This window comes from Rhipicephalus sanguineus, chromosome 4, assembly GCF_013339695.2.
Source record: "Rhipicephalus sanguineus isolate Rsan-2018 chromosome 4, BIME_Rsan_1.4, whole genome shotgun sequence".
Lineage (NCBI taxonomy): Eukaryota > Metazoa > Arthropoda > Arachnida > Ixodida > Ixodidae > Rhipicephalus > Rhipicephalus sanguineus.
Window position 1 is genome coordinate 181,591,251 of NC_051179.1, and position 23,138 is coordinate 181,614,388.

The 23,138-nt window shown below is 47.4% G+C and overlaps 1 protein-coding gene and 1 non-coding gene across 2 annotated transcripts in view; one reads left to right on the forward strand and one right to left on the reverse strand.

The window, feature by feature from the left end:
• Positions 1-23,138, forward strand: part of LOC119391899 (glucose dehydrogenase [FAD, quinone]) — an 82,128-nt gene that overhangs the window by 51,621 nt on the left and 7,369 nt on the right. The window contains exons 5-7 of the mRNA XM_049415437.1: positions 6,546-6,713; positions 8,064-8,208; positions 21,617-21,780. Of these exons, the coding sequence (XP_049271394.1) occupies positions 6,546-6,713; positions 8,064-8,208; positions 21,617-21,780 (477 nt within the window). The remainder of the gene's footprint in view (positions 1-6,545; positions 6,714-8,063; positions 8,209-21,616; positions 21,781-23,138) is intronic.
• Positions 16,242-16,314, reverse strand: Trnas-gcu (transfer RNA serine (anticodon GCU)). The gene has a single exon. It is a non-coding gene; the product is annotated as a tRNA-Ser (tRNA).

The following is a 23,138-nucleotide window of genomic DNA, read 5'->3' on the forward strand; positions in this document are numbered from 1 at the left end:
GCGCACACACTACAAGGCACAATCTCACCACCAAGCTCGTCTCAGGCCACTGGCAGCTCATCGTGGTGCACAAGATATGTGGCGCTAGCTACCTGCTGGGGAAATAGCTAACACTCGGCCGTCCTGAAATCTTAACGTCCTCGTTAAGAGGCACTAACCAGACGAAATTGGGTTGATAAGCCCATCCTTTTTTTGACAAGGGACCTTGTTGAAGTTGCATTCAAAGCACTGTGAGATGTGCTTTCGCACGTCGTTACGCATCCGAGGGAACCCAAAAGTCGCCCGGCTTTTTGCCACAGTTTGGTCCACCAAAAATGACCAAACAGGTCATGAAATGGCACCACAACTGCCTTTCTCGGTATCACAATCTCCATTATTGTATCCTTGTCAGACAGAGTAGATGATCCACATGAGCCGACCATCCATGAGCACATAATCCTTGCTTCTGTTCTTGCCTTCTCTCGAGCGATCACATTCCGGCTATTCAAGTATCCGTATAAGTTCCCTTAGTTCTTCGTCTTCTTTTTGAGCGGCGACTATCTGGTCTTTCATACTACTACAGGTGAGGCACATCTCAAAGCTTCTCTCCAAAAGATCATCTATGGTATCAGTCGGACACTCGGCTGGCTTAACTGCTCATCTCATCTGTGTACTACAATGTCCATCTCCGGCACTGTCGTGCAAACCAATTCTGCTGCGGTCACTGCGGAGAACTCTCGGAAATCGTTCAAAATATCCACCAGTTCTGAATGCTAGAACTCCGTCAGAAAGGGTCCAACGTTCACGTGACAGCGTCGTATCGGTTTTCGTTAAGTTGGCACAGGCGCCTATTTCGCCGTTTTCTGTCCCTGCTCAGTGTCATCCAAAATGGAGTTTGTGATCTTTCGCTCCGTAGCAATGTAGCCCTCTTTACAGCGTCTCTTTGGACTACGCATTCCTCCTTGGCTCTCAGCTGCAGTCTTTGGTGGCCATCAAAAGGCTCCATAGGAGCAAACGGACCGTCACTATAATGCCAAAACCGCAGAGGACCTCCCATTCTTGCATACGTGATGTAAGCCAACTTTCTGAATGACCTTCCAACCAAAAATCGACAGATTGAGATTCATCTGCAACTACGAGGATGGGTTTGTCCTTTGCCAAAACACCATCGATTCGTAAATCGGCCTTGCATCTTCCAGCGCTTGTCGCCGCAGGCACAGTGCTGTTTCCAAAACCATGCAGGGCTGTTGTGTCGATGACGATTTCTAAGCCACATCGCACTGCTGCGGAGGCACGCAGGAGACAGCCAGAACTGGCCGTGTCAATGAGCCCAATGACAATGAACCTTCCATGCAATTTGACCTCCTTCAGCTAAACGCTTGCGGTCTTGATCTCATGTACTCGCTCTGTTACTGTGTTTGCTTCGTTGCACTGCAGTACCACGTTGCAGTGACGCTGCGTATGGTCTGTTCCGTTGCAGCGAAGACATTTCATCGGCCGTTTTGGTTGCGCACATTTTTTCGCTCTATGGTCGTACTGGCCCCAGCTGTAGCACTTTCGTTCCCACTTTTCATTAGACAGAGGGGGTCGCCTGTCCTTGGTACTGTCCTCATCGACTGCTTTTCTTGCAGGAAACGCGCTCGCATTCTGAACAGTGAGCACGTGCTTCGTCGCTCGCAATTCTACAGTGATACGCTGAACGGAAAAAACTCTTGCATTTCACGCTCAATCCTTTCGAATTCTTGAATGTCGTGCAGGATGTCGTCGTCGTCTTCATGGCTTTTTTCGAGCAACACCGTGCTGTGCTGTCTCGGAGTGTCCCAGAAATGCAAGTTCGCCGCCTCGTACAACCGCACTTTGGCGAGGAAATGGACCATTGAGCTTTTATTGCGCTGTCGCACGAGCTCGTGCATTTTGCGCCAGCGTTCGGCCACACGCGTTTGACTGTCAAATGTCCGCCGAAAACGCTTTTCAAAATCTCCTCGAAGTTTTGATTTCGGACTTCCTCGAACGCAGCCACTCTCTCGCCGGTCCGTTCAAACGGGACTTAGCGGTCTCGCGCATGAAAGACTCAGGCCAGCTCGTAGCGTCGCAGTCGTACGGAGATTTTCATTCCAATCCCTTGCAGAGGGTGCGTCTTCGCAACCATCGAAGCTTGGTATGTTGTTCCTGAGGTTTCACCTGGCGTTCCCGCGAACACGGAGTGTGGCGTCGTTGACGGAGCCAAGCGTTCGAGCAACGCCGCTAGGACGCGATCCTTTTCCATAAGAGCGTTCAACAGTTCGCGCACGGTAACATTAGGGACTTTTAGCTTGTACGTATACTTCTTTACGGTTATGAAGCGTGGAAACTTGGGCAAGTTGGCAGGTCATAATTCAATATATGATCAGCGCTGTGTGTTGTTACCTTCCTCTGTCCTTGTCAGTTGCGCTGTTCGTATATTCAATTCTTTACGGTACCCTGTTACGGGATACCGGATGGGATGTGCGCATGCGCGAACCTTTACGGAACGCAAACTACTCGCCGGATACGCTTTACGTTTACGGCCCTATCTCGGAAATCCACCTTCGTTCGTGGCTACTCGCGATATCCTCCTTGCGGAGACTCCAGCCGCCAAGTCAAAATAGGCCGAAGTGCGAGCGGCACTTACGACCACCTTGTTTCAGCCGGATTATCGAGGCTAGAACGACCTAGAATGCTGAATCCGTAAACGTGAGAGGCCGAAAGCCCCTGACAGGCTGGATAGGTGGCGCCATCTAGCGGGGCCCAGGTGAACCAGGCAAGCGCTAAATTGTTATTGCAGAAGCATTGAGTATTCTACTTCCAATGTAAATGCCTTGCAGCGGCATAATTACGAATGAGTTGCCTTTTAATCAGTTTTGCTCTCAAAAACACTAAGCGAAAACAAACGTGTCCATGACTGTGGTTGCAGGAATCGTCACAAGATGTCGACACCATCGTCCGGTAACCCGGCATTGCTTCAGAATTGTGGCGAATTGGGCCTGTTGGTTGATCATCTTAAACACTTCGCAGCGCAGGAAAAACAGACACAAAGAAAACGACACCAGACAACATACGAGCGCTAACTACCTACAATGGTTTATTGAACATCACATGCCTATATACACCGTGCTCAAACGCCGTCGCACATGCGCACACTACTTTCTTAGACAGTACAACTCTTTATTTGAAAGGTGTACAGAGGGGGTGCTGACACATGCTGAACCCAATGAAGATATTTTTTCTGCTTCTTTAATCTCGCGAGTGAGCCTATCACTACTTTTGCTGACAACAGTAAACTGTGCGAAAAGAGGTTCACAGCCACAAGACCCGCAATGCATTGCCAACCAGCCGTCACGTGCCGTTTTCTTTACATTTTGCGCATGCTCTTTCAAACGTTTATTTAGACATCGCCCTGTCTGCCCTATGTATTTTTTACCACAGGACAGCGGAATATTGTAAACTACATTCGTAGCGCGGGTAACAAATGAACCTTTGTGCTGCTTTATGCAGCCTCGTTGAACATTGCTACGCCCCTTTGCTTATACCGGAACACTGCACACGCTAAAAAACCTCTCTTATGATTTTGTCGCAGCGGCAATTCAATATTAACTAAATTAAATGTATATTGAGTGCAGTTATCATCACCATTTAGTGGTTTGCGCAAACCTAAAGGTATACGTTTACGTACGTACGTAAACGTTTACGTACGGCGAGGTAAAACTTTTCTAAAACATGCGTTCCGGTAACACGGTAAGCGCAATCCGGTATTCCGGTAACACGGTAACGTTAAAAAGTATACCGTACAAGATAAAAGTCCCTACCATCCCTTCGGTGGACACCCGCGGGAGAATCCACCTGACCCACAGTCTCACGCTCAGTCTCACCAGTAACACCACTCCCGTTGTCGCTGTCGGCCTACACAGCGAACTTCCTTGCTGTTGGTGGTGCCGCTCAGTTAGACCTAGTAATCCCGCTACTGAGATGTTGGAAATCCGGGACTCGCTGATCACAGAATGGCTTGGCTGAATAAAAAATGGCTTCAATAGGTTGAAAAAAAAATGTTCACACAAAGGAACACACGTACTCAAGTTCTTCGCACATATAGCGTCCGTCGAACTCGCACACTGACACTCGCGCTCACAAACACACAACCGCGCCGTCACACGAACGCGCACAGACTACTAAGGCACAATCCCACCACACCACTCGTCTCAGGCCTCATCACAAGATATGTGGCGCCAGCTACCTGCTGGTGAAATAGCTAATCCATCTAAGCGTTCGCGATGCACAAGCTGTGTCAAACGTTTGATCGATCTTATGATTTGGTGTATACCGTAGAAACGGATCCACTTTATACAGTAGTGAAGACCGTGTAAGTTCAACAAGCTGCGTGTCCTTGCAGAATTCATGACTGTGGCCGGAAAGAACATTCTATCTTATGAGTAGGAAACGGTCACTGCTGTCATTTGCAAAATAGAACAGCACGAAGGACGGGACGAAAGACACAAAAACCACAAGACGAGTGCTGACTACCAACTGAAATTTATTTGATGAAAGTGCCTTCTTTATAGTGTCACATGTCACCACCGACAACACGCCCCACTCACGAAACCAGTCATGCACCAATCATGAACGCTATCTCTTAAAGGGGTACTGACACAAAAATTTTGGCCTCGCGTTTTTTTGCTGCAAAGTGTTGCTGGGGCCTGTTAGTCATAACACGGCACATCGTTTGCTGCAGCGCGCGACAGATAATTAATTACAGGCTCCTCATTACCGACCAGTGTCAGTTTCGGTTTCAAAACGACAAGCCTCCGGGTGCAACTATCACCACCTAGCGGCTGCAGCGCTCGGTCACGTCAGCACACAGAAGTGTGACGCACTTCCGTGCTGTTCGCGTCGTCTCCTCGCATTCGCGCGCTTGCCGCACGTGTTGCGCGATGTCGTCGCCATCATCGTCCTCGTTATCGTCGTCCTCCTCATCGTCTTCTGTTGGCGACGATTTCCTTGAGACACCAACAGCGCAGCGGCGAGCGCGTCAAAAGAACCTGAATCGACGCACAGTTAACAACCGAAAGAGCACACCAGATATTCAGATGCTCATGGCAATTGTCGAAACACACTTAAAGACACATTAGCCAGCTTAACGTGTAAGTGCACACATCTCGTTAAAACACTGTATTTGCTCAGGCATTTTTCGCGTTGCGCTGCAGTGGCTAATTCGTCTGCAATATCATTTCCTAACACTCCCACGTGACTCGGTAGCCATTGGAAACAGATCTCACGACCTACTAGAGAAGCGATGGGAGTGCTTTATACAATGCGAGTTTTAATTGATCCAGTGCTGTCGCTACTAATTTTGTTAGTCGCTGTGTTCGTGACAACATCAAGCGAGTTTCGTAGGATATACTGGCCGTCATGTGGATGTCTATAAGAACTGACTTCATGTAGTTGTCTATAACTGCGCAGATAAACCCGTGCTCTAAAGATAGATGTTGAATAGACGTCCTTTTCTAGATGTTTTAATTTATTTACAGCCTCATGATTAACAAGTGTTCGCCAGGCGTTTTATTCATTGGTGAAATCGTTAAGGTCAGAATAAATTACAGGAGAATAAGCTTCCAAATAACGGTTAAGCGGGCTTGTTCGGTTGTGTGGTCTATTCTCGGAGTCCCATCATTGCACTGTTTGAAAAACTAGGAGAATAAGACTCATTGAATATTGTACGGCATATTAGGGAAGCATCGGCATATAACCTAACTGCAATAGCATGCCCGCAGTCGTGGCAGCCTCATTGATGCGGTTGTTTCGAACCTGAGCGTTATGCACTTGTTTCAGCGGCAGATCGCGCGGCCTATGTCACGACACTCGGCAGCTCGCTATAGCTCCGCGTTGCCGTTTTCATGCGATAACTGACAACTGCCGTGCCGCAACGTTTGAGACATTCGTGAAATCTCATAACGTCATTGAATGACATAGCGCAGGCACCACGTACATGCAACGCTCGATGCTCCACAAATGCGTTTGCCGGTTTTACCAGAAACAGTCATGAGGCTCCATGTGACTGCAACAGCACTTTCGTTTACGTGAATACCATAGAGGTTTATTTATATCTTAAAAACTTGCAAACGTTGTGTACTATTTATTGAGCCCCAGCTACTGGCCTGGTACGATGCGAGACATTGCCTAACTACGGAATCTTCCAGTGTTAGTCGGTTCATTCAAGGAAATATATAAAAAAACACTTCTATTCCGCAGTAAGTAGGCAAATAAAGGCTTGGAAAATGGCTCACTGATCCGTGAAAATTCGTTGACGGAGCGTCTGTAATAGGCTCACGAGTCGAGTAACACACACGAGGACAAGTTCTATTCCAATTATTATTAGCGCTTGTCCTCGTCGTTTCCTTGCCCGCTGTGTACTTTTTTGCGCTTAGGTTTTAACGTAATCGAATACCACCTAGCCCGCTCCCACACCTTGCCCCAGCCTTAAGTTGGCAGCCGATCAGTGCGCTTTTACTATTTACTTGAAGGTTGCGTTACTTCCCGTATCCCCCGCTGTGCAGATCTTGTTCGACGGAAAGCGTGCGGTGGCTGTCACCTTCAAAAAGGACCAGCGCAAGCACACCGTTCGAGCCACAAAGGAAATCATCATTTCTGCAGGAGTCATAAACTCACCCAAGCTGCTCATGCTGTCGGGAGTTGGACCAAGGAAGCACCTCGAAGAAATGAAGGTAGGTGCACTCGCTTTGTGTGTCCGCATTAGGGCACGTATTAACAGACGCTCCTTCGGGAGTAATGTTACGTATCTCGTATCGGATGAAACTTGACGCAACGGGGCCATCTGGCATCACTGGTGAACGTCGCCAACGCGTTGAAAAAGCACGTCTCTTCGTAAGGCGCCTTTCCCCGTATAATATTTTCGACCCGAAGTGACACTCTATTAGGGGACAGTGATCATATTCAGGCTAGTCATAAGATGCCGCCATTGCTGTTACTTCTGCGAAACAACTCACTGCGACACATTTGAAAGCTTTTAACGAAAATTAGTTTCGTTAAACTCAAGAGGAAGTTTCGTCGTTTCGGAACATGTACAGGTTCCTTGTTCACAATACAGCGGAAGTAGCACCGTAGTCCAATTATGTACGCAGTATATGACGTAACGAACGGCCATAGGTGTGGGGCCTATTTGAGTCTATTCTGCTAATGGTACCTAGTGTCGTCTGTATCAGCAGAGAATTGAATAGCAGTCTCGTTGTCACGTTTCTTTCTTTGGGTATGATTGTAGCATTCTCTCAAGAGATGCGGTGGCAACTCTTCTGCACATTCTCAGTATATCCGTTGGACACGTGGTGATGATTAATGGGACACATGTGACGTATGGTTGGACCCAGGGGACGACTGCCGCTGTAGCTGAGTTGGTAAGAACATCAGGCGCGTAATCCCAAGGTCGCAGGTTCGGTCTCTGCCAGCGGCAGGTTGTCTTTGCGTCCACTTTACTTTCTTCACATGTATGTGACAATTATTAAACTGCACAAAAAACAGTACACTAATACACTAAAAACAGTACAATTGACGTCCCCTGTACCTTCCTGGGCTTCATTATCTGCTGGTTTTCATTAAGGTTGTCAGTATCGCTCTGCCATACACTGCCACTCAAGGACGTCTATGGGACACAGCAGAACAGGTACTAATGGCTATTCATTGAGCACTTTGATCGTCATGCTTTCCCCACTCTTTTACGTTGTCTGTGGTCTCCTAGTAAATATGCCTACCAACAAATGTTCATGCACTGCCTCCAATTTTTACTTTATGAAGTGGCCCCTTGAAAAGAATTCCATATGCGTCGGTGACTGCACTGGAAGACGAATTAGGGCCTTGGTATATCTTTTGGAACAATGGCGTCGCTGGCAGCATATTTCCTGCACACTCGCGTACTTTCCCGTCAACTGTTGAGGTAGCTAGCATCGCTCAAGAAAGCAAGCTACATGTACAAAGGATGTGCTGCAATAAGTGCTTGTTTACATAATGTCCCCATGTAGGACATGAACAATGGAACATGTACACTCGTACCACCACTGCAGATCCCGGTGGTGGCGGATCTTCCGGTTGGCGAGAATTTGCAAGACCACGCCTTGGCCGCCGGCTCGCTGGTGCACCTGAACGAGAGCCTGGGCGAGGGATTCACTGGCGTCAGAGGAGCCCTTGAGTACTACCGATACAACACGGGTAAGGATTATGCGTAATATGTGTAGTGGGCCTAAAACATTGCGTAATAACGAACGTTTCCCGGTAATAAATGATGCTTACTGGGGTATAAAGAACCGGCCTCTTGGGAGTGTGGTATACGCATATAGGAAGCTCCACTATTTAGGGGCGAAAGCAGCGACCTTTATATTCCGGGGGGAGGGGTGGGGGTTCCGAACCTTTTGCATCAAACTCGTGCGTGCTTTTGTATATATGCAGTTATATATGCACAATCAAAATATAGAAACTTCGGGGGGGGGGGGCTAAATCCCCCAGCCTACCCCTTACCCTGGCTACGTCATTAAACATATTCTTCTTCTGTGCAAAGAATATCGTTTTCAAGCGATGCTTATAATAACTTGGGTACTGATATGACCTGGGCGTTACCTTTGACGTTGAGGGTTATTTCCCACGCTCGCAATACGCATGCACCTCACAGGCGCAATAAATATGATCGTTACTGACTCACTCCTTAATTACTAAACGCCTCCGAGTAGTGCCTAATGCACTACTTCACGACAGATGTGTCTCTCGGAAAATTGAAGCTTGGGAATATCTCCGCAATTGACGGGTTTGCAGACGACATCGCAGTCTTTAGCAAGACAGCAATGACTTACGAAAAGTAATTGAAAAATTAAAGAAAGAAAACATTAGAGTAGAATCTAACATGGATTTGCAGAAGACAAAGATAATGCTACTTGGTCCGAAGAAAGAACGAGAATTCGTGATAGACAACCGTACCCTTAAATGAGTAGAATAGTGTGTCTATCTAGGCCAAACCTTTAGAGGGCAGCCTACTCATGCCTACTCACTCACTTACAACTGTCACTTAAGCGGAAACTGTACAACCATTGTGTTTTGCTATTTCTAACATATGGAGCAGAAACCTGAAGAATAACAAAGAAACTCGAAAATAAACCAAGAACTACCCAGTGCGCAGTGGAAGGAAAATGGACAGCGGTAACTATAAAAGATAGGAAGACAGCAGAGTGGATCAGAGAACAAACAGGAGTAGCCTATATCCTAGAAGATTTTAAAAGGAAAAAAATCACCGAATCACGGAGTGAATTATGATGAGTGGGCGAAGCTGCAGAGGTTCATCGGTAAACCGTGAATCTTCCGTGAATTCTGCCCAGTACATCATCACCGACGTGACATCGGGCGCGTTTATACTAAAGGTTCGATGAGAGTTATGACGACTTGCAGCTCACTTTAATTTTACATGTACGCTGTGAATTTTCATTGTTTAATCACACACAGGAGAAATCGCACACACGCACTACCTTGTAGGTCAAAATCCAGTGCCTATATATACAGGGTGGTCAATGAACGGTTGGGCAGCGCGAGCGGTCGGTTTTTTCAATCAAGACGCTGCCGCGACGCTGCCTCGCGACGCTGCCTGCTTCGGCGCCGCTGCGCCGCGAGGCAAGATAGGGGGGGGGGGGGGGACCGTAGGAGGACCATGAGGCGATGCGAAGCCGGAGCACTTGCACGATCGCGTTCCGTTGGCGTCGTTGGGCATGCTACCGACCTCGCGTCGTGGAACGCGAAGAGGGACGCTACGCGCGTCGTATCTTCCATCTAGCCTGGCCGTAATTCTCACAGGCGCAGCGGGGAACGCTGTCGACAGGCGGGCGAGAGGGGGGCAGTGTAGGAGAGGAGAGAGAAGGGAGGGGACGCGCATGCGCTCGAGCTCATCGCCGGCGTTGCGCAGGAGAGAATTTCGGCATGACTAGCCAGCGTTTCAGAGGAAGAGTGGAAAGGGTGAGGGGAGGAGGGGAAGTGGAGAGGGGTATGGGAGGGGAGAGGGGAATGGGAGAGGGTGAGTGGAGAGGGAAAGGGGAGAGGGGTAGAGGACATGGGGAATGTTGAGGGGGAGTGGAGAGGAGGTGTGTGGAGAGGGTATGCGCATGCGCAGTAAGGGCGGTCACGCCGCACACCACCACCACCACCACCGGACAGATACTGCGGTTTACTGCCGGCTGCCGGGAGATACGCCGGACAACGGAGATGTGACAAGGGTAGGCTAAGAGGAGCTACGCCCCTAAAAAATGAACACGGGCAGGTCAGCTCGTGTGAAGGACAAATAACTGATGGTCAGATGGAATGTCGGAATGGATACCAAGAGGTGTGGACAACAAAGGGTTGGGTGGAGCGACGACGTCGAAAAACTTCCAGGCATGAAATGTAGTGAGCTACGGCGGGACATATGGCAGAGGCTTTCGCCCTGCAATGGACATAAGAGAGACTTAACAAAACTTGTTGGAGGCTAGTTGGTTGGTAGTCTTACCTACTGGATAGCGCGCATTTGACACACGACAAAGAAAAAAAAAATCAGCGCATGACAAGCGCAACTGGCAACTGTTGCGAGCTGCGCTTTTCCTCTGCCTCAGTGTTCTTTGTCCTGTGTCGAATCCACGCGATCCAGTAAGTTGAGAGTAAGATAGGCTGCTGGTACTACTACTGCTGCTGCTCATGATCACAATACGGACACACTGCGTGTGGTAGTCGGTGGCTTTCTGAAATGCAGTTAAACACTTCACACAAGAAAACGACGTCGACACAGCAAGAATTACGGGATGAGTGCTGTACCTTTGAACGAAAGCATTTTTCTGGAGAAGCAACTGCTCATTTGTCAAAGAAGAAATTCAAAAACAATTAATATTGTTGTTCCTGCGAGCTCAAATTGCAACAACATAAAAAAAATTAAGGAAGCTTCGGTGCCAAGCCCAAGGGAGCAGATCAATTGGGTGGCCTTCCTTGATTCTTTTTATTTTTCCTTTTCTTTCTTCCACTCTTTCTCTCTGTTTTTCTCGGACTCTTCCTTGTCTGTTCATTTCTATTTCTTTCTTTCTCTCTCTATGAACTTCTATTTTTTCTGGCCCTTTCTATCTTTGTTTTTTTTTTCCCATTCTATCTTGCTCCCTGCTTTTTCTCTCTCTTTTTGTGTCTCTTTCTTTCCATCTCTCTCCATTTCTTTCTCGGCCTTTATATATTTTGTCTCTTTCTTCCTATTTTTTCTCCATATTTCTTTCTTTTTGTATCTCTGTGTTTCTGTCTCTGTGTTTCAAAAAATTGTACTCTAAAACTGTACTCGTTTTCAAGCTCATTTGAGTTATGGCACAACTCGCCTGACAAATCGGCGCAGCGTGACAGCGCGCGCGCCGACCGAGGCATTGCGTTGCACGCGCTAGGCGCAGCTGCGCCAGGTGCTAGGCGACGCGTGATCCCACATAAGCTGAAACTCAATTTAAAGAAGTGATCGGGACCCGCGAATTAGTTCGTTAAATCGGGAACTTCGTAAAACCGAGAGAACGACAAATTTCGTTCGAGAGAACGACAAATTTATTGCCCAGCGAAAAAGGCCGTGATTTTCACCTGCTTGCGCTTCTTGAGCAGCGGGAATACACAATTCTCGTAGCTGGCCAGTGAAATCAAAGCGTCCTCGGCATCCTCGTGCCGAGTACGCTTTGATTACGCCCCCTTTAGCCAGGAGAGTAGGGGTTTAGCCAGTTGAGTAGGGGCGTAGCACCCTTGTGCCGAGGACTCTATGCCCCTACTGACCTGGCTTGGTGTGGACACGAGACCTTCGACAGTATCCGGATTGTTCGCATCTTCAGACTCCTCTTGTGCGCCTCAAACAAGCAACTGGACGATGCCTCTTCCTGCTCGTGTTGCGGGCTTGTGGAGCCCGACGCAGCCTTGACGGAACCTGGAAGCACACTGCCAGGTTGCGTCTACAATGTCTGGCAGCCCACTGCTAGACGCCATCAATTAAAAAAAAAAACCTTTTATGCACCTTTTTTCCCCAGAATGCTTCGTTAAATCGGGTTAGGCGGCGAAGTTCGTAAAAGTATTAAGCCGCCAAACAAATAACGGTGGCTACATAAACGTGCATTCTATCTTTCACATTTCCCTCTCACAGAACTCTTGGATGGATGGATGGATGGATGGATGGATGGATGGATGGATGGATGGATGGATGGATGGATGGATGGATGCTATGAGCGTTCCCTTTATAACGGGGCGGTGACATGGGTGCACCTGGGTCTAAAAAATACTTCGTTGCCTCCGCTATAGGCACCGCGCAGTCGAGTTTTCCAGTGCGACAGCAGCGCCAGAACGCAAAGCCTAGCGGACAAAAAAAAGCAATAATGAGACGTGGTCGGTCAAAATGGAACGCGATGCGCGCGTCTCCCTCCCTGCATCAGTGAGCGGATTGCGGCCGGGCTACACGGGGGAGGCGTGCGCGCGTCTGTATTCTGCTAGCCCCTGACGGCCAATGTCAGCGAACTTGGGACGGGCCAGTGCGAGCAGCACAGCTCCCTCTGGTAAGTGGACGGCGCCTATTAGCTCCTGCAACGTGCCGTTGCTACGACCATCCCATGCGGCGCACTTCCAATAGGAGAAGTGTAATGTCGTCAACGCTTTAACACACCGCGAGGTGGCGGCTTTAGCCCAAGCTTCGCCGACCACCATTGCAGCAGTTCGGAGATATATATTAGCGTATTTGAATGCAGATTAAGAAGAAACTCCCGACAGCTACAATGATTCGAAAAAATGTCAGCATACGCTTGTGAAAAAAAAGACGCAGTTTCCCCACAAGAGAACAGCAATGAATGCAATAACAACACATTCGAATATTAATACAGGAAAACTGACAACCACCCGCTTGTAGCACGACGACAGAAGGAAATCCATACGGATATCTCAGAAAGAAAGCTTGTTAGTTGCCGAAAATCTTGGTCCGGGGATCGAATGCGGCACGCAAGCCTTTGGGGGGCGGTCGCTCTATTAGTGGAGCTAACGAGGAAGCTAGTAATTGGCAGCGCGAACTTCGGAGAGCTTTAGAATGGATTTCGAGTCGACAGGCGGTTGGACGATAACCTGTTTGTTCTCACTCAGTGTATAGAAATATCTAAAATAGAAAATACGTGGCTTTTCTAGCCATCACTGGGCATACGACAATGTTAATCAGGAAATTTTGTGGGATACCTTGGAAGGAATGGCATAGGCGACGATTGTATAGTACAGCTTTTGAGGGAGATATACCGAGAAAATGCAGTTTGTATAGAATGGGAAGGAATAAGCAGCAAAGAGAACGTTGATATTAGCAAGGGGCTGAGCGAGGGATGCCCTTTGTCCCCGCTGTTATTCATGCTGTACATCATAGGCGTGCGCACAGGGGGGGGCAGGGGGGCGGCCGCCCCCCCTAGTCATCTAAGAGGGGGGCCGCGAAATCTGCCCCATACATTGACTTATTAGGGTGGGGGGGCGCTGTGATGAACCTTTGCCCCCCCCCCCCCCATTGATGGGGAACCCTGCACACGCCTATGCTGTACATGGTGAGTATGGAAAAAGCGCTAGAAGGTAGCAACAGTGGTTTTAATCTGTCACACAAACAGGGCGGTGTGATGATTGAGCAGAAGGTTCCAGGTTTATTTTATGCGGACGACATCGTCTTATTTGCGGACAGTCGAGATAATTAAAACTTGCTCCAGAACAAACTAAGTTGACTGCGTACTTAACGCTTGTTCGTCCTACACTAGAGTACGCGAGCGTCGTCTGGGACCCCTTTAAAAACAACCTGATAGAAAGAATTGAAAAAATCCAAAGAAGAGCCGCAAGATTCATCTTATCAAAATACCGATCAACTGATTCCGTAACTGAGATGATTAACAAATTAAACTTGCCTTTACTTACACAACGCAGGAGGATAGCTAGATTGAAAATTCTGTATCTGATTCATCGTAACTGGTTTAATTTCAATGCCCAAAAATATATAAAACAGCGAGTGTCCCGAACAGTCAGAAGCAGCCACCAAGAACATATTTTACCAATTGCAGCACGAATAGATGTACATAAATATTCGTTTTTCCCCAGAACAATAGAGGAGTGGAACTCACTGCCACATGAACTACTGACAGTAGACAATCTAAGCAAGTTTGAAACCGGGATAACTAAACTTTTCACTGCGACTGTAGACACATAGCGTTTACCTTGTGGATTCAGTTGACCTAAAGAAAACTCTCGTTTTTTGTTGTATAAGAACTGATTCATCAAGCGACCGCGGCAGATTTGATGGTACCAGAATTTAATAGTGTCTACAACTCTTCTTGTTTGCATTGTACCTATTCTATCATTGTATTACGTGTACTACTGCATTGTGCATTTTGCGTGTACTGTACCTTGAGTCTGTCCTCGAGCGCGACTTCATTTTCTTTTCGTTCCTTTTTTTTTTTCATATCTTGTAACGCAACCACCCTGTAACGGCCTTCGGTCAACAGTATTGATAAATAAATAATAATAAAATAAATATACAGCGGCTGGCGGATGTATGCGGAAGGGAAGGTGAAGCTCTTGGACTAGGATTTAGTGTAACGAAGTGTGGATTGATGGTATTCAATGATCCCTGTGATCAGACGGTGTCAATACAATGCCAAGAAATACCGAGGGTATGCGAATACAAGTACCTTGGAGTATGGCTAAATGAGAGTGATAGATACATGGAGGTACAGGAAAAAGCCTCGGCAGCAAAACGAAAGAGGAATGCTGCAATAATGAAGCACAGAGCGTTGTGGGCATACAATAGGTACGAGGTGCTTCGAGGTCTGTGGAAAGGTGTAATGGTTCGGGGGCTTACTTTTGGGAACTCAGTGGTGTGCATGACGGCAGAAGTGCAATCGGGAATGGATATAAATCAAAGGACTGTGGGACGCCTCGCGTTGGGTGCTCACGGGAAGACGACAAATGAGGCTGTAAGGGCGATATGGGATGGGCAGGTTTTGAGGCGAGGGAAGCTCAGAGCAATATAAGGTTCGAAGAAAGGCTAAGAAATATGAAAGAGTGTAGACGGACTGAGAAGGTGTTCCGTTATTTGTATAGGAAGAGTGTGGACACACAGTGGAGAAAAAGAACTAGGAGGCTCACTAGTAAATATACGGCTGGTATTGAAAGCAATATGTCAACAAAGAGCGTTAAGCGAAAAGACACAGAGGCGGAGAGGATTTACTGTACGGCAGCTATGGACAAAGAAGCGGCTTTGAGTAACTACCGAAAGGGCAAAAATGAAATAAGGAGGGAGGCATTTTACGATAATTCAAGGGGAAGCGCTTTACTGTTTGAAGCGAGATCGGGTTGCCTTGAAACGCGTAGTTATAAAGCCAGATTCAGTAAAGAAGAAGACCAATGCACATGCTGCGGGGAAGATAAGGAAACGGCGGAGCATGTTCTGATTGAATGTGGAGATATCCACCGAGGTGTACGTTTGGGCATGAGCCTACATGACGCCTTGGGTTTTAGGGACAACAATGGAAAGCTGAACAAGCCCGCGATAGAAATAAGTAAGAGACAGAGTACAAGGTGGCAGAAAATTAGGAAGGACAAAAATAAATACTGGAAAAAAATGACAGTCTGCCGTTAAGGGCAGAGAGCTGGGCTGATAATTTACATTTTTTTGCCTGTAGTAAGGCAGATTTAATCAATGTAGATAAATTAGGCCAGCGTTAAAGAAACAAGAGGAAAGGTAATTCTTTTTTTGTCGAGCCTGGTGGCACACTTGTCACCGCCCGTTATAACGACAAAATTACACCATTTCCCGCTAAAGGGGACCATGAGGCGATGCGAAGCCGGAGCACTTGCACGATCGCGTTCCGTTGTCGTTCTTTGGGCATGCTACCGACCTCGCGTCGTGAAACGCGAAGAGGAACGCTACGCGTGTCTTGTCTTCCCTCTAGCCTGGCCGTTTATTCTCACAGCGCGAGCGGGGAACGCGGTCAGCAGGCGTGCGAGAGGGGGGCAGCGTAGAAGAGGAGAGAGAGGGGGAGGGGACGCGCATGCGCTGGTGCTAATAATAATATTAATATCTGGGGTTTAACGTCCCAAAACCACACTATGATTATGAGAGACGCCGTAGTGGAGGGCTCCGGAAATTTCGACCACCTGGGGTTCTTTAACGTGCACCTAAAGCTAAGTACACGGGCCTCAAACATTTTCGCCTCCATCGAAAATGCAGCCGCCGCGGCCGGGATTCGATCCCGGGACCTTCGGGTCAGCAGCCGAGTGTCATAACCACTAGACCACCGTGGCGGGGCCATGCGCTGGTGCTCATCGAGGCGCTGCGCAGGAGAGAATTTCGGCATGTCTAGCCCGCGTTTCAGAGGAAGAGTGGAGAGGGAAAGTGGAGAGTGGGAGGAGAGATGGAAAGTGGAGAGGGGAGGGGAGAGGGGAGTGGAGAGGGCATGCGCATGCGCAGTAAGGCTGGTCACGCCGCACACCACCACCACCACCGGATTGAACTCCGCCATAAGATACTTCGCATCTAAAAGCTCATAGCATCCATCGATATCAAAAAATAGCTCTCCAACGCTCGGCTGGCCGAGCGTTGGAGAGCACCGCGTTGCCCGCTCGCACTGTGAGAATTAACGGCTAGGCTAGAGAGAAGAGACAACGCTGGTCGCGTTTCTCTTCGCGTTTCACGACGCTTTCAAGTAGTGAATATTGAATATCAGTGTTTACTATGTGCTTGCTGTTGCCATTTTTGCACGGGATTCATCGTGTTCGGTGTCCAGGCATATCTTGAGAAGTTCAGCTACCGCAAGGGTTAAATTCCTTAAAGGGCCCCTCACTAGGCCACATAGCAAATTTTAGTTAGACGCTGGAAGTTGTTGTGTGCCGAATGAAGAGCAGTATGCCGCAAGAATTTTTCAAATCGGTTCATTGCGAACTGAGAAAAACAATAATTTGTAGCGGCGCGAAACCATGATGCGAGGAGGCGAGTTTAAAAACCCTTGCCGTTCGTCCCGTGTAGCATTCACAAGCCAAATCCCTTCTTTGCCCTCTTCACTTGACACATACGCATGAACACGTCATGCGCATGCATGGTCACGTGCGCATGACGTGCCCGAGCCAGCCCGAGCAGGCGAGCGGCGTTGCACGGCCGCTACCATTTTAGGGGCGAAGCTCCTTATAGCGGCACCCGTTCGTCCCCGTTGTAGTAGTGTGTAACCAGTCTTAAATACGGAGGGGGCGTGCACACATGAAGGCTCCCTAAAGACAATGCGCTGCGACAGTACGTGATATGTATCGCCCTCTCCTCTCCTACGCTTCCCCCTCTTTCTCCTCTCCTACGGTCCCCCTCCCCCCATTACGGTCCCCTCCCCTCTCTTGCCGACGCAGGCAGCTTCGCGAGGCAGCGTCGCGGCAGCGTCTTGATTGAAAAAATCACAGCATATCCATGGAGTGAATGATGATGAGTTAGCGAAGCTGCGGAGGTTCATCGGTAAAACGTGAATCTTCCGTGAATTCTGCCCAGTACATCATCACCGACGTGAGATCGGGCGCGTTTATACTAAAGGTTCGATGAGAGTTATGACGACTTGCAGCTCACTTTAATTTTACATGTACGCTGTGAATTTTCATTGTTTAGAAAACCATTGCTTTAGAAAACATCTGGCGTCGTTTCGTTTTGCTTTAGAAACATCTGGCGGCTTTTCATTTTGATTTTAGAAAACATCTGGCGTCTTTCGTTGTTTTATTTCATCAATCAACGGCGTTTTGAACAAAATTTTTATTGGTTAATCACGCACAGGAGAAATCTCACCAGGCACTACCTTGGACGTAAACAATGGCTGCTAATGGGAATGAGAGACAGAAGAAGTCGGCTTTTAGCTAACACTTACACTTCTTCTAACGTTTCCTACTGGGACCTGCCAATGGCTGCTAACGGGGAATGAGAGACAGAAGAATTCGGCTTTTAGTTAACGCGCACGCTGCGAATTTTTTATTGTTCAACAACGCACAGGAGAAATCTCCCACCGGCACCACCTTGGAGGTCAAGATCTGGTACTAGCGTTAAGACTGGTTACGCACTACGAGGGACGAACGGGTGCCGCTTTAAGGAGCTTCGCCCCTAAAAGCCGACCGCTCGCGCTGCACAACCATTCTCTGACCACCCCGTATGCAGGGTGTTTCAAGAAATGTGTCCAAACTTCTCAAAAAATCAGGAAAATGCGATATTTGATTGCTGCCTTCAGAATCGGTTTTTCTGTAGTGGCAGGGATTTTAAGATGGTTAAAGAAATTATTTGAGGCAGTAATTAAAAAAGTTAAATTAATTAACTTTTTATTTAGTGCAGTTGGGTGGTTGTGTCAAATGGGAGAATTGAAGTTCTTCATGCCACAAACCCAACCCTACTTTGAGATTTCGAAAAAGTGGTATCTAGTGATAATTACGAAGTAATGAAGTTCAACCAAATTCAATGGCGAAACCTAAACAGAAACATGGAAGAACGCAACTGCCATATTCTTCCGAGACGTCCAAAATGAGTGAATTACTTTTTCTGTAGCGCTAGGCATCTGAAGATGGTTAGAGACATGACTTGAGACAGTAATTAAGAAAATTAAATTAATTAACTTTTTAATTAGTGGAGTTAGGTGATTGTGTCAAATTGGGGAATTGAAGTTCTTCGTGCTAGAAACCCATCCCAACATTTGAGATTTCGAAAAAGCGGCCTCTAGTAATAATTACAAAGTAATGAAATTCAACCAAATTCGATGGCTTTCGCTGTTGAAAGCCGTTGCATTTCGTTGAATTTCATTACGCCACAGAATTACTAGAGGACGCTTTTTCGAAATCTCAAAGCTCGGATGGGTTCCTCGCATGAAGAACTTCAATTCTCCCATTTGGCACAATCACATAACTCCACTAATTAAAAAATTAATGTAACTTTCTTAATTACTGTCCTAAATGATGTCCTTAACTACCTTATGATTCCTGCCGCTACAGAAAAAGCAATTGTGAAAGCCCCGAGCAAATATCGCATTTTCCTGATTTTTTGCGAAGGTTGGACACATTTCTTGAAACACCCTGTATATAGGCACTGGATTTTGACCTCCGAGGTAGTGCGTGTGTGCGATTTCTCCTGTGCGTGATTAAACAATGAAAATTCACAGCGTACATGTAAAATTAAAGTGAGCTGCAAGTCGTCATAACTCTCATCGAACTTTTAGCATAAACACGCCCGATCTCACGTCGGTGATGATGTACTGGGCAGAATTCACGGAAGATTCACGGTTTACCGATGAACCTCCGCAGCTTCGCCCACTCATCATCATTCACTCCGTGGATATGCTGTGATTTTTTTTATGTAGCGGCCGTGGGCGTTGTGTCGGCGTTTTTTGTGGTGTACTGCCTGTTTCTGCGGCACGGGCATGAAAGTTGAGACATTTTTACGGGCACGAGAGTGGCGGTATCATGAGCCAGTGCCGCATTAACGTTTACTTGGACGCCGTTGAATAAATGAGCATAATGAGTGCTCGAACGCGCCAGAACATTACTTTCGTTTGCAGGGCTGGCGTCTGCTCGATGCGCTAACCGCGGGGACACGAACGCATGGGAAACGGAGGCACTTCAGCCCCTCATCTTGCTACGATTGACGAAAAAAATGAAAAAGACGCGCACATATCCATTTGTGTGTCTCTATATTTCTCTCAAGTTTTATTAATCTGTTCAAGCAACAAATTACACAAACTACACATGTCGTGTCAAATAATTATCCCAGAGTAACGTGCTACTGTTGGCGACGTCAGAGCTACGTAGAGGAGCGACGTCACAGCACTACCATCTACGTAGGGCTATTTTTTCATGTACGTCATCCCCTCATTCTCTGGGCGCGCTCCCGCGAGAGGAAGGCCAAGTAGCGTTCACCTTGAAATTTGACCTATTTCCGCGGCGCGTAGCTTTGCAAATTTTGGCAGACGTGATCGTGAACGCCCAGTGTATGCATTGCGCTCGTTAGCTCAAAATTGTCAAACCTGGTGAGGGGCCCTTTAAATCATGATCACGGACGTTAGTCGTCGGTACGGAGATGTGCCTCTAGGCGTCATCCTGGGTGCGTCCACATGAAGCGGTGCTACATCTGCCAGAGAACAATAGACATCGTACAAGCTCTCGTATACCAGTGCACTATAAACAATAGACTACTTCTGTGATGACACGCATCACTTTCGTGTTATACCGATTCACATCACGGAGGGATCAGCCATCTGTTTTTTAGTATGACGACTGATATGAGCAATTGCTCGCGATAACCACGTCATGTCGCGACGAATCTGGTATCTAAAGATAATGTTGCCTCTGATCTACGCGTCCGAGCCGAAATTACGCCAATATGACCCGAACTGAAGATGGTGGCATCGAACGTTACTTAGCCCTAAATTGTCCTGTCACAATCCGTGAGTACTGTACGACCACTGCCTTTCGCCAACCGCGCCAGAATGTGTAGGAACATTCCAGACTATTTTAGAATCGTCTGATTGGCTTGAGCGCGCAAACGCGAACAGTTGAGTTCATTCTGGAACTAGTGCGGCCACCAGCGAGAAGAGCCGAATGTTTGATGCCGCATGTATGAATGCCGCCACGCCTAACCGCAGATCAGATTACCGATGGCTGACGCTCTGTTCGCCGCTATGAGAGTACAGCGTAAGTTGCTTGTACCTTAACTCTTCATATTCCGGGTAGAAGTTCACCCAAATTAAAAGTTCAGTCTTGAACGTGCCACGTGCTACCTTCGTCAACGTTACGACCACTGACAATAGAAATAGCATACATTCTGGCTTGAATGAGGGCGCATTGTTCTGAAACTTCAGAATGGACTACCGTTGTCAACGGTCTCCGTGCTGCTAATGGCTGTAAACTACCGTGTCAATGAAACGCATGCGTGCAAGTCGCATTTTCTGTTCTGATACATGTTGTGTATATTAAAGTCTTCGGATGCTCTTGTTCGGGTTGATATATGCTCAGTAAAGAATGTGCTAAAACATAAAGTGCAAAAAAGGGAGAAGTTCAGGAGAAGATGGATGCTTGCGGAGATGAAAATTCGCGTATACGGGGTGTCGCTCGAGCTCAGCGGCACCCGGTCTCCACGAATTTTTCGCAAGACATCATGTGGTGGCACCATCTACGCAATGATTTTTGGTGCTAGCTTATTCGTTCAAACTAAGTGTTCCAGAGAGAGAGAGATAAACATTTTAATGAAGCTGGAGATGTTTGCCTGGCTGTTCGCCTGACATGCTACTCCAGGTGCTGGGTGACGATTATGATATATACAGTGATAACCACATAACACATACAGTCACACAAGTTTACAAAGTTTCGTTCAGACTCGTGGCCCGCAAGAAATCCAACACACCCACTGTGCTTAGGTGTTATATTAACTTTTATTTTTTTTTCGCTTTGTTGCTTATAGTACATTTATACGAACACCTTGGATTCACTTGTATAGTAGACGCGAGTAAGATGCACTTATTATTGAACAGATAGGTTACAGCCAAATGGTACCTCAATAAATGCGGATATCGAATAAATTTTCCTTTCTTTCTTCTTTATTTAGGACCTTGGACCCTACCAGGAGGCATCGAGGGCATTGCTTTCTACAAGACGAAGTACGCTGATCAGAACGACGACTTTCCCGACATCGAGATCATGTTGAACACGGGCCCACCGGCTTCTACCTACACCGAGCCTTTCCTTATCGGCTTGGGCTTGAAGCAAGAGGTGTGTAACAGGAGGTGAAGTTTTTGCGGCTGAAAGGCCGCGTGAGAGAGAGTCGGCTCCGGGGCACGGTGGCATAACTAAACCAATTCTGAGAACCATGAGCGAGCAAGAACTTTAAAAAGTTACCCAGTGCTTTAATGAAAAAGTCCAGGATACGGAAGAAACACCTAGCCAATAGAAGTAGGCCAACATAGCGTCTTAAAACAGCGCAGAAACCGCAGACGGCAATGAACCACGCGTGTACGTTCCAACAATGCCGCATAACAACCACGTTTAGGCCAACATATTCCGTATTCCAAAATCCGGAAAGGATAAAACGCTTCAAAATCTTCGGTCAGTATCGTTGACATCATGCATCGGCAAGATTCTTGACGCTGTTGTGGACATCAGGCTTTTGAATGATATATAAAAAGGGAAGTACTTGTCAAGCAACATGTATGGTTTTCGAAAACATTTATCCACGCATCCTGAAGCATTCCTCTGCATAATGGACGGGGTGCTCCAAAACGTTAGTACTGGAGGGGAAAACGTCGTTGCAGCCCTAGGTTTGAGGAAAGCATCTGACGCAATCTCTCACAAACGTGTAATACAATGAGTGCAATCATTGAATTGTGGTAGAGCACCAAGTTGGGCTAGTTGGTTCACATTCATTTTTAAGCGTATGGACTGCGCTAGTAAACACGCACAATAGACGAGGGAAGACGCGCTGTCTTCCCGCGTCTTTTGTCCTTGTTTACTAGCGCAGTTAATATGATTTAAAATGGAATTGTGGCACTCGAACGCTTTACATAAAATCACTGTTATCAAATTGTACAGCAACCGTTGGCGTAGATAACATATGCTCCAATAAATTTCCATTAGAGACACTTCACAAGGCGCCGTCCTTTCCCCGCGTCTCTGTTCAGAATCTGGAGCAAATCCTAGAATTCCGGTTTTCGCTATATGCCGACTGTCTGCGTCGGCATATAGCGCGGGATTCACTACAATGTGAATACGCATACTCAAGCTGCGATCACATCTTCAGTAGGCGTCTCCTATTTCGTCACTCTGTCAGAAATACTTCATCGAAGCATGATAAATAATTTAGAATAGGGCAAGCTATTTCATTGTTCAAAACTGGAGCGCTCAGGCTAGTTTCACACAGATCAAATCCGAACTATCACTGCAGTCGTTATGTACTCGAAGCTAATGTTTGGGAATTGGGAGCAGGTTGAGGGTCGCGTTCGTAGACTTCAGGTTGCGTGTGAGGCGCGCGATATGGGTCCGCAACGAGTAATCAGAATAAACCGGTGCCCCTGTGTTCACCGCGAAGCGCCGATGACGTGGGCGTGCAACGTGACCTGTAATTCCGCAAGCAT